Genomic DNA, 11,896 nt, shown 5'->3' on the forward strand with positions numbered 1-11,896 from the left:
GTTTTTACATTTCAGACGCACTTGGAACATTGTTGACCGGTTCTTATTGATTTCGATTCAATAATTAACCGCTATGTTGGATTGTCAATAACGCGTGCTTTACTCATAGTGTTATCATCTCACTTGGCATTTACGTGCAAACGTGGCTTTATTTTGCAATTGATTTGTTTTTGTCCTTGTTTTATCAGCACACATTCCTCTGACTAAAGATGCTTTCGCCTCAGTGTTTATGGCCTAAAAACTTTCCATGTTTCTCTTTATAGATCTAATGTTGATTTTAGGCCACAAACCAGATTTGACCGATTCGTGTACAATCCCAAACAGCACACGTACATCTGCAAGAGGTCTGTTAAAGATCGCTTCATCTGAAGGCATCTGCTGTGTACAAACATCTGATTCTAAATCATCTTAAAGACATCTTCTAAACATCAGATTGACATCTGATTGGAAACGTCCTATATACGTAGGCCTATTGCAGATGAGTATTTAACGCTGTAAAAATGTCTTGCAGATGTAAACAGAGTCGGTCCATCTAGAAACCAGCTACTATGTTTCAGAACAGTTTAAGATTAGAAATGTATGTTCTGTTCACAAAACATTATCAGGTGTGTTTGCCTCTTACAATATCAAGGATATAAAACCATAAAATCACTGTGATATTCAAGAAATTACAAGAAATACTGTTTTACAAGAAACTACAGAACAGAATTACAATTAATAGTAGAATTACTACACTAATAGAATTACAATAAATACTTGTCTTGTGACTTTTAAGGATGATAGCCTACTTAGAAAGGTCGTATCTCTATTTATTAGAAAAATATTAGTCAAATTCTTACCAGCGTTTACAAATACTACTTTCAGGTTAGTTTTGAGTTGCACTACATACAGAATTGAAATTGCACGTTATCACTTGATTATTTATAGAAATTTATAAACATGTATTTTAATGAGCTCAATGACTCTATAGGCCTTGTAGTTATTTGATCCTACCAACAGGGTAAAAACGGTTGCCTATTTTGGTTAACAAATAGCACCACCTGTCGTACAGTTAATTAATTACAGTTTGAATCGATTTTGCGCAATTTTTACACTGCAGCGACATCTAGCGAGAAACAAATGTAACTACAACCTGTATGCTTCGTAGCATTTAACAACTTTTAAACTGGTTTCAAGAAAATAAATACGCATTTTAATTAATTATTGTGACTGTCATTGAATTGCACTTTACTGTAATTTTGCTTTTATTAAAAAGCATATGTGAATTGCTATGAGATTTATCATTGGATAATGATATATTTTAAGTGCGAACTAAGTATTCAATACTTTACATATATACTACACACACACACAAGGAATGATTTATTTTTTTCTGGACAGTTTTATGTATTTTTTTATTCAAAACCATTTAAAACAGCATTTTAAGAGTCATTGAATATCCTTCCACAGTTGCAGAGCATAACTTAATAAACAAGACAAGCTAAGAACACACAGCTCTAAAGAAATTGAAGGTTCACATAGTAAATTTACTCAAGATTGCTGCCTCATTTACTTTTTTTTCTCTCCTAGTGACAATTTCATTGTAATTTCTTAAAAAAAGAAGGAAAAAAAAAACTAAAAACACAGTATTTGTATGTTTAAATGCTAACAACATGGTGAAAACCCTTTAGGAAAACAGTTTAGAAACTCTCTTAAGCTGCCTTTTGAGAATGTTTGGTGTTTAAAATCCAAAGATAAAACAAGAAAGAAAGATAAAGCAATAAAACAAACTTTAGGACAAAATTTGTATGTTTCACCAACAGATTTAACTGTTTTGGCAAGATATAGACGGCTTGATTAAAAAATGGGATATGAATGAAATACAGAAGCTCCTGTCAAATCAATCAGTACATAAAAAGCGAGTCAACAAGTCAACTATAAATGTAATTCTTAATATAAAACTTGGTAAAAAATAGTTATTTCAAACTGTACAGTCACCAAGTACATAGAAGGATCAGACACCGGTTATCTTCTCATTTAGCATCGCCAGTGGCGTCAACCTTTTGTGCCTAGAAGAGAGTGATGAAGAAAAGTCAGTTCAACAGTGATTTGGGTGAGCAATTGCCAAACCTTACACGCTCCAGTAATTAGTTGCTGTGCGAGAGCAGTTAAGGGTCTGATATTTATGTATTTATCTCTCTTCTAACCGCTTTTCAGACCTGGTCTGCCTTGGCATCTCCGTTTTCAGCAGGGTTGCTGCCCTTCTTCCCCTTGGCTGGCTTCTGTGTGACCAACAACAATATACAGGTGTGCATAAATAATAACAAACACCAAACCTAGCCGTTTCATGGGCAAGGCATTGTATCGTCAATGGAACATATTAAGTACCTTAGGGGCGGCTTTTTTGGGCTTTGGCTCTGCTTTAGGAGGAGCTGGTTTCTGTAAATCAATTCAGAGATTAATTAGACAATGAAAACTTTAGCATTAAAAGTTATTTATTTTCTAAAATGTTCCAAAAATGAAACTTACAGCAGACAACCTCGCAGAGCGTCTTGTTGGCTGCAAAAAATAACACTGAATCAATACCAATCAAGGATCTAACCAAATAATCAATGGATATGAAATGTATATTATTATATTTCACTGAAGAAAAAAAAAAAAATTAAAATGTGTTAATTGTCTATTAAAGTGAATATGGGTGATGTAAATTCATGTTATGTTAACTATAAACAACAAAAAAGTTCAAGTCGCTATTTATATAGCACAAGCTGGATACATTTCTGCTAAGAAATTTACAAAAAATGTACATCAATATAATTTTTTTTAATTTTTACACACATAAATATATTCTGGTTGAGTTTCATAAGACTTTATATAAGCGATAAATATAATACATAAAACAGTAAAACATTAAAAAAAAATACATATAATATTTTAAAAAAATCTACATAAATGGACAAACCTCCTCCTTGCCTTTGGCGGCCTTCTCACCATCAATCTGTAAGAAACAAAAGCGTTTTAGAAATATAAAATCTAAATTATATATATATATATATATATATATATATATATATATATATATATATATATATATATATATATATAACGAAAACATATTCTTCAAAAACTAAAAAAAAAAAAGAGACAGAAAGACCGTCTTCTGTGACAGTTGCGCGCGTTACGTCATAGACGAGAAGCCGCAGTTGTTTTTCATAACGGATGACTTTATTTCAGCACTGTCTTCCCGCGCATATTCAAATTCAAATCCGGGCTGTCAGTGCGCGCGGGCAAGACCGCTTCCTTTTGTTTGGCTGCATCGCTACGCGCCTTAAAAACGACCGGCGATCCTCGGCGGCGTACAGTCCCTTTGTTTTCCTCACGAAACCACTGTAACTCGCACAAAAGCACATTTGGACGCCGAAAATAAGATGTGAAAATAACATTTACACGCAGTCCGAGCGCAGATAACCAGTAAAGCACTATTCTTATGAAGACCCAGGTGCTGTAAAGATGGCAGCTTGACGTTTCGAGCACATCAACAATGACAGAAGCAGCTGAAGTGACTCGATATAACATTAGCACAGATTAAAATAAATAAAACACACTTTAGGACCGAAAATATACGCTCGTGAAATTTTATAATGATTTAACTGTGAGAGAACTTTAAGCACAATCACTCATCGGCAGTGTTAAAATATAAATATCTTATTAAATTTGAAGGTTTATTTTTATAGCAGCAACAGGAGTTCAACAAAGACACTCAAGTTCCCTCCTTTTGCATTATCTAGTGATCAGGCGGGTCTCACAGGATGTTACGGATTTTTTTTTTACGCGAATAATTATCCGAATATTAATGCACATGATGCACAACATTACAGGTTACAGGGTTTTAAAACGCCCGTTTGATTTTATTTTCCGTTTGTTTGTTTTTTTGCTATTGTTTTCGTCAGAGCGCGGTAAGATTGACAGTCCCACTGACAGTGAATATGTAAAATCGACTGTCCGCCATTAAAAATAACAACAACCACACGATCGTAGAAGATAACAACAAAAAATGTAAAACAAATATATACAGGCACGTATGTACAAATACCAAAATTAATGATTTTTCAAAAATAAAAAAAATATCACCGTGCACCCTTACCTTTCTTTTGGGCATCTTGGTTACAGAAAAACGCTGGAAAAATTTCTAAAAACCTGAATAATTGTGTAAATATTATATTCGTGAGCAGCAACGCCCTGCACACCTCACAGCGTATCGCGTAAAATACAACAACGGCTGAATATGTTTTATTAAGTTTTTATATTGGAATTTAAGATAGAAACCGGTTTAAACCAGATTTTGCATATCCCGTGCAGCCATTGGTTGCGAGAGCGATCACGTATCGCTGGGCGTCGCTTATCTCTTAAAGCAACAGTGACCGAATTCCCCGCTCGGGTTTCAGAGCTCAGACGGAAGCTCTGCTCGTGCTGGTAAGAACGGCGCCTCTGCTGGCCAACAATGGAATTACAGCGGGAATTTTATACAAATAAATAAAGGCTCACTCATTATTTATTTACATAATTATACAGTGTTTATTTATAAACCTTTTTAAGTCGAATTCAACAAGATTCAATTGGACACAATAATCTCATTTATATGGTTTTGTATTTGCAATACTTCAAAGTTAAAAAATTCAACTACCAACAGATCTCTATTACTTTTTAATTCATTTCACATCAAGCTTAAGGCTTGTTTAGTTCTGCTCCCAACCGCAAGAACATGGAAATAACTTTTAAAAGTGATGTTCTTTAAGTTATTTAAGTCTAGTTTTCCAGTGCAATTGTTTTAAGATTCTTAAATCAAAACACACTCGAGAGTCAAAATGAATTAAGTCTTGTTTTATGAGAAAATTATGAAAATCAATAGAGTTTATGATCAAAATGAGAACAAATGTCTGCAGAGAAAACTCAACCATTCAAAAATGAAAACATATTGTCTTTCTTTATAAATTCACTTACTGTCCTTAGTTCTCAAAACAAGTCTTTCAATTAACGTAAATTTTAATACTGTGTGTGGTTACCTGGATGATCCACGACTGTCTTTCTGTTTTGTGATGGTTGTAAATTTATCTTGATTTAAGGATTTGTAGATATTTGTAAAAAGACTAAAATACAGACATTTTTTCAACATTTAATGCCATGACTTTCTGCTCGAATTTAGGACGTTTTTAGGATTTTAGCCCTATACAGACACCATATAAATATACATATGTGTGTGTGCGTGCGTGTGTTCCAACTCACCAATAAAAAATAATAATACAAGTAACAGATACAAAATTTAAGCAGATCCAGGTTTTTAAGGTAATGATAAACATGCATTCAATCTTTTTACTGCTACTGTAATTTACCTTTAGAACCTAAAATGTAGTCAATTAAAAGTTGTAGTCTGATTTCTTTTTTTGCTCTTTCCTAAAAAACTTCCTTGTCTAAATGCTTTCGGTTTGAGTCAATTTTGCTCACAACAGGCCAGTAATATTTGAGTTGTGAAGTAATCATTCTCTGCTTCAAGAATTTTCAAGCACAAAAAACCTCAAAAGTAAAAGTAAGATCAATCAGGTTTAGCCTGTTTTGTTGTATTTTCTAGTATTTCTTTAAAAAAACAAAACCAGCCCATGGGGTCAATCAAACTGAATTTATTTAAGCTCATTTCTATTTCGATTTCAAGCATACATATCCACTGCCCCATAAAACGGGGTGAAACAACTTCCAGATCTAAAGTATTTACAGATCAGTAAACAAAGAGTTGGAAGCTACGCCACGACAGCCTGGCTGCTTAAATCCCTGAAGACAGTGTCTCTCTTGTGCTGAAGGGCGTTGAGAAAGCAGCGAACCCTCTCCTCTCTGCCGGCGGTGTACTTCAACAGTTCTTTCTGTCGACTCTGAGCATCCAAGGGCTTTCCATTCCCACGATGCTGCAGGAGCTCAGCTACACAGGAGCGATCCGCTTCCATCTGCTGCAGCTCTTGGCCTTCTCTGTGCAGAGCTTGAGCTTTCTGCAACACACAACATGTGCACTCATGGAAAAATGAACGCAACGGTATTTGTGATTGGATTATAATAGTGTTTATGCTTTTGCATCTTTATTAAACGTTAGATAAAGTTCTGAACTTCCTAAAATTATGTTTTCAAGGAAATCATTTAGGGAAACAATCATAGTAACGCTTACAAAAACTTACTTGTGCATTAAGCAACAACGGTACATGCTGTAAGACAATATCCTGTGCCTTCATGTCAACATGAAATGTTCAGACTTCTAGTATAATGCCCTTTTAATTTTTACAATAAGGTTTTTTAATAGTCTGAAAAAAGTCACTAATAATTGCACGGATTATTTCGTATTTGTATGGACAGAAGAACTTCACAAAAAAAAAAAAAGTCTGCTGAAGTCTGCATATTTGTTGTTAACTTTGCTCTAATGTTAATAAATGTGGCATTTTATAAATTATTATAATAGTTTTTAACATTGATAAACAGAAATGTTTCTGAAGCATGAAAATCATCACATTAGAAAGATTTCTGAAGGATCATGTGACACTGAAGACTGGAGTCATGATGCTGAAAATTCAGCTGTACATCACAAAAATAAAATACACTTTAAAAGATATTCACACAGAAAGCAGTAGTTTTAAATTATAATAATATGTCACAATATTACTGATTTTGCTGTATTTTTAAACAAATAATTGCAGCCCCTAAATGAGTAAAAACATCTGTTTGCAGATTTTAAGCACCGTTTCATGCACAGTTAGAGAATGATACCCAATGTTTCCAGGTAACAATGCAGCAGTTACCTTAATAAGCTGTAAATCACCATAAAAACCAGGTAACAATAGAGTTATGGTGTACCTGGAGAGATTGATAACTTAGCTGGTACTGTAAAACAGCTTCACACAGATTCCAGAATGAATATTCCGGCCACAGGACCGACTGGAACACTAGACAGGAATAAGAGGTCTGTGGAGAGTAAGACGATGCAGGAATATGAAAAACATCAATCATTTCAAAGCTGCAAGGGAATGTAAATATTAAGAGCAATATGAGCTTAATACACTATGGACCAAGCAGATAAATGACCACAGGACCAGTGCCTGACTTTCACATGCCTTTAGTGCTGATTTAAAGGGAAATCTCATTTTAAAAGGCAGTGATGTGAATTATTCAGCTCTTAAAGAAAATAGTTCACACAAAAATGAAAGTTTGCTGAAAAATGTACTCCGCCTCAGGCCATCCAAGATGTAGCTGAACTTGTTTGTTCATCTGAACAGATTTGGAGAAATGTAGCATTACAGCACTTGCTCTGCAGTGAATGGGTGCCGTCAGAATGAGAATCCAAACATCTGATAAAAACATAATTCCAACCACTCCAGTCCATCAGTTAACATCTGGAGAAGACAAAAGCTGCTTATTTATAATAAAAAAACAGTCTTGGATCCGTGCAGATTTTCTCTCTTGACCACTTTTTCACTGGAGAAACCAATATTATGGTTTATGGACTCAACGGGAGCAACATTTTGAAGTTAAAAATGTCTTAAGTGATGGATTTATTTCTTACAAACATGCAGCTTTTCACTTCTCCAGATGTTAACTGATGGACTGGAGTGCTGTGGACTATTGTGAGGTTTTTATCAGACTCTCATTCTGACGGCACCCATTCACTGCAGAGCAAGTAATGCAATGCTACATTTCTCCAAATCTGAGGAAGAAACAAACTCATCCTAATCTTGAATGACCTGAAGGTAATCTCCATTTTGGGGGAAACATTCACTTTATTATATTCATAGAGAAAGACTCTATGAAAACACAGAGTGAATGAAACCATGACTGCCATCTAAACTGAAAAATGTATGGAAAGATACTGGGAATAATGGGATCTCCATTACCTGCCACAGTAGGAAATCACTAAGACGCACTTCTCCAGACGTACGGATGAGCAGATCTGGGTTTGGAGAATTACTGCTATACAGACACTCACCGAGGAGCACCTCAGACACATCACTGACCAATCACACAGAGAAGAACACAATCTGAATATTATACAGGTATTAAAACAGCTGTTATTAGGAATCAGCAAATAATTTGCTTTCTCACACCTGGGTTTTATCAGGCCCTGCTCTACTCCCCAAGCCATTTCCTTCACCGCATTTGCAATTTCATGTCTTGAGGTATAAGCAAAGCACACGTTCAGAAAACACCTGCAACACAAGAGAAGAGCAACTGCATCAGATAAAGACCATGCTTTAAAACCGAAAATCAAAAAACTGCAGGCATTATTTTTTCTTTTGAAACAAACTGATAATAATGCATAAATGCATGACCAAAAATTACAGTGAAGACGTATAGAATTTCACAAGATTTCTATTTCAAATAAATGCCGTTCTTGTGAACTTTCACAGCACAACTGTTTCCAACATTGATAATAATATGATTTATTCCTTGAGCAGCATATTAGAATGATTTCTGAAGGATCATGTGACACTGAGTGCGTTTACATGCACATTATTAAGCTGATTATGCTTAATAAGCTGACAACGCATGTGGTCACGTTTTCTTTTATCGGAGTTAGGTCATAAACAGCTTAAGCATAAACCGTTCAACACATAGTTTTTTCCTATTACCCTGATTTCGTTAGGGTAAGGTTATTAGGATTTCTTAGATCACAAACACAGACTCTTTCATGACCCAGAAAATGATAAAAATGTGCTGTCATCTCGTGCTGTAGAAGTGGTTCACCTCGAACTGCATGAGAGGATAATATATGAGCACTAAGTCTCCCGCTGATATGGTGCAAGCTTTATTTAACATCACAACGAATGGAATACTACGAGTCAGATACAGAAATGATTGTTTTGACATCACTATAGGGAAATAACCTGATTTATTCATAAAGTCAAGTACACACGGTTTGTCAGGTTACTGAAGTGCATGTAAACTGGGAAATCTGTTTATTTTAATAAGCTGATATTTGTGAGTTATGTAAATGTGCTTACTGAAGACTAGAGTAATGATGCTGACAATTCAGCTTTGCACCTTAGGAAAAAATTGCATTTAAAAAAATATATAAAAAATATGAAATTGCAATAATATTTCACATTTTTACTGGTTTTACTGTATTTTTAATCAAATAAATGCAGCCTAGATGAGCAGAAGAGATTTTTTTTTTTTTTTAAAGCCCCAAAATGTTACAGACTTCAAACTTTTGAACAGTGTTGTATATTATAGAGTGCAAAGTGTACTTGTTTATTGAGTAGGGCTAGGCAATATTGCAAAAAAAAAGGTCTATATTTTGATGAAAATCTACAGTGGCATGTGAAAGTTTGGGAACCCCTTGCAACAAGATTAATTAAGATAAAAGTAAATTGTACTTAATTTGTGTTCCAGGAAACATACAAGTATCTTCTCTTGCTTACGTAGGGCAGAACTAAATGAAAACAAATATATATTTCAACAAAATAAGAAAAATTTTGACATCTTCATCCTGTACAAAAGTTTTTCTCTAAAATGCATCTTGTTTCCTTCTGGAGCATCAGTGAATGTTTGAATCTTTTTAAATAGTTGTGTTTGAGTCCCTCAAATGTCCTCAGTGTGATAAGGTGCATCTCAAAATCATAAAGTCACTGCTGGAAAGGGTTCAAATACGCAAAGAGGCTGGAAAACTGAAGAATCTGCAGGACCTTAAAGATTTTTCTGAAGAACGCTGCTCAGTTTAACTGTTCAGAACAAACAAGGGACTCATGCACAACTATCACAAAACAGAAAGACAGTCGAGGATCATCAGGTAACAGAACACAGTACTGAGAACCAAGGGCTACCAAACTTTTGAGTGGGTTATTTTAATAATTTCAGCAATGTTTTTGTCTTGTGGACTAAATGTTAATATCTTTTATGTACAATATCTTACTCAGGACAGTACTAAATAAAAAATAACATTTAGCATTTAGTAAAATGATTCACATTTTCACAGATTCTGCAAGGGGTGCCCAAACTTTTGCATGTCACTGTATAGAACAGAAGGTCAAACCTAATAAAACAGCATCATGCAGTGCTTACTTGTTGTGTGCTTTAGTTGCCACCACAGCTTTGGCAATGAGCTGCTGCAGATCTGCCGGCAGAAGAGTCAGATCTCCCAGCACACGGATACACACACCATGCTTCTCCAGATTCTCCCTACACATTAGGACAAATTCACATGTAGACCGCATAGAGTTTAGTTCAGCCAACAGACAGACCAATGGATCTTGTGAAGGATTGACTTACTGCTCTGTCAGCAGCCGGCTGAACTTCTGTCTGGCCAGCTCCATCAGACCATCCACCTCTTCTTTGGAGCGCTTGAAGTTCTCAATGCTGAATGCATACACCGTCACCTCATGAATGCCCAGGTGTAGACACCAGCGCAGCGTCTGAGTCAGTTCAAACAGTGTGTATAAAGAGATTGAGCGTGCATATACACTGTTCAAAAGTTTGGGGTCAGTTCGATTTTTTTTGAGGGGGGGGTTATTCAACATGCATGCAATAAATTGATCAAAAGTGACAGTAAAGACATTTATAATGCTATGAAAGATTTCTATTTTTTCTTTTTTTTATGATATTCTTTTGAACGTTCTATTCAACAAAGTATCCTGAAAAATTAAATGCATCACAGATTCCACAGCAGCACAACGGTTTTCAACATGTTTCTTTAGCTGCAAATCAGCATATTATTCTGATTTCTGAAGATCATGTGACACTGAAGACTGGTGTAAAAGGAAACGATTGATAATTATGTCAATCGATCGGTCATTCAAATTGGGCAAATATTGTTAAATGAATCCACATCGGTCTGTCATTATCTGCACACTCACCTCTGCCAGTTTCTCAAAGCCCTGCGAGTGACCCTCCTGTCTCTGCACATGTGCTTTTTGGGCGAAACGCCGGTTACCGTCCATGATGAAGGCCACGTGTTTGGGCATTGGTCCTGCCTGAGACACAGAGAGTTTAATAAAGTAATGATTTCAGTTCAGTTCACTTTAAAGCTCCTCAATTAAAGCACCTTTAGGATGTTGCCAGTGAGTCTTTCTATAAAGGATGGTTTCTGCTCTCGAATCCATGACATGATGGTGCTTTCTGTGAAAAAATAAGAGTTACGGCTACAAGCATTTGAGTTATAAACCGGCACATTTCTTATATTCAAAACTTTTATGCATTGCCATTTTACTTCTGCAGAAATCTTGAACTATATATGGTTAAATATAATTAAATATGATTAAACTGCAGTGGTAAGTAGCTAATTTAACAAGTATATACGGTAATAAAAATGTATAATATAATTTATTACAATTCAATAAAAGCAGAAGCGCTGGATTTAGATGAACACTTTCTATGTACTTTACATATTTACTCATAATTTAAGAATATGAATATAATGTCACTATAACATTATGACACTATTGTCCTCATGAGATTAATAACGTGTTAATAAATCATAATGTTTCAGTATCTCTTGACAGCTAGAAAAATATATATATATATATATATATATATATATATTTTTTCCAATTAAACCATGTCAACCTGAAAACACTGACAACTTTAACTACACCAGTCAATAAACACGTTAAATTCATGAAACATATATAATACCAGTTCGTGCTTGGAAGGCACGAGAGCGCGCGTTCTATCCTAAATATCACGTCATTGCGATATTAAAATAGAACCTCGCTGTAATCTCATTCATTAAAAGAAGGATTTCATTCAAACAAATCGAAATCAGCTTGATTCTTTAAGAAATAATAAAGCTCCAACTCACCGTCTGTCTGAAGGATGACGTCTTCTTCCTCTGACAGGAAATGACGACACAGAAACGCGACAGCAAACGCCAAAATAATCAAATAATCTCCCA

The 11,896-nt window shown here is 35.0% G+C and overlaps 2 protein-coding genes across 3 annotated transcripts; both read right to left on the minus strand.

Moving 5' to 3' along the window:
• Positions 1-1,361: 1,361 nt before the first annotated feature.
• On the minus strand, positions 1,362-4,344 carry LOC128030789 (non-histone chromosomal protein HMG-17). Its single transcript, XM_052618759.1, has 6 exons — positions 4,124-4,344; positions 2,942-2,977; positions 2,509-2,538; positions 2,368-2,418; positions 2,199-2,261; positions 1,362-2,048 (listed from the first exon to the last, which is right to left on the minus strand). The coding sequence occupies exons 1-6, from the start codon at positions 4,136-4,138 to the stop codon at positions 2,013-2,015; spliced, it is 231 nt and encodes a 76-aa protein (XP_052474719.1). The 5' UTR covers positions 4,139-4,344; the 3' UTR covers positions 1,362-2,012.
• Positions 4,345-5,639: 1,295 nt separating this feature from the next.
• LOC128030025 (dehydrodolichyl diphosphate synthase complex subunit DHDDS) lies at positions 5,640-11,896 on the minus strand. Of its 2 annotated transcripts, none has more exons than XM_052617488.1 (9): positions 11,804-11,896; positions 11,048-11,121; positions 10,860-10,976; positions 10,276-10,418; positions 10,069-10,185; positions 8,112-8,213; positions 7,902-8,016; positions 6,868-6,975; positions 5,640-6,014 (listed from the first exon to the last, which is right to left on the minus strand). In XM_052617488.1, the coding sequence occupies exons 2-9, from the start codon at positions 11,108-11,110 to the stop codon at positions 5,772-5,774; spliced, it is 1,008 nt and encodes a 335-aa protein (XP_052473448.1). In that variant the 5' UTR covers positions 11,111-11,121; positions 11,804-11,896; the 3' UTR covers positions 5,640-5,771. The 2 variants fall into 2 exon arrangements, with proteins under 2 accessions (XP_052473448.1, XP_052473450.1); XM_052617490.1 differs by lacking the exon at positions 11,804-11,896 and adding an exon at positions 11,638-11,761.

This window comes from Carassius gibelio, chromosome A16 (genome assembly GCF_023724105.1).
Source record: "Carassius gibelio isolate Cgi1373 ecotype wild population from Czech Republic chromosome A16, carGib1.2-hapl.c, whole genome shotgun sequence".
Lineage (NCBI taxonomy): Eukaryota > Metazoa > Chordata > Actinopteri > Cypriniformes > Cyprinidae > Carassius > Carassius gibelio.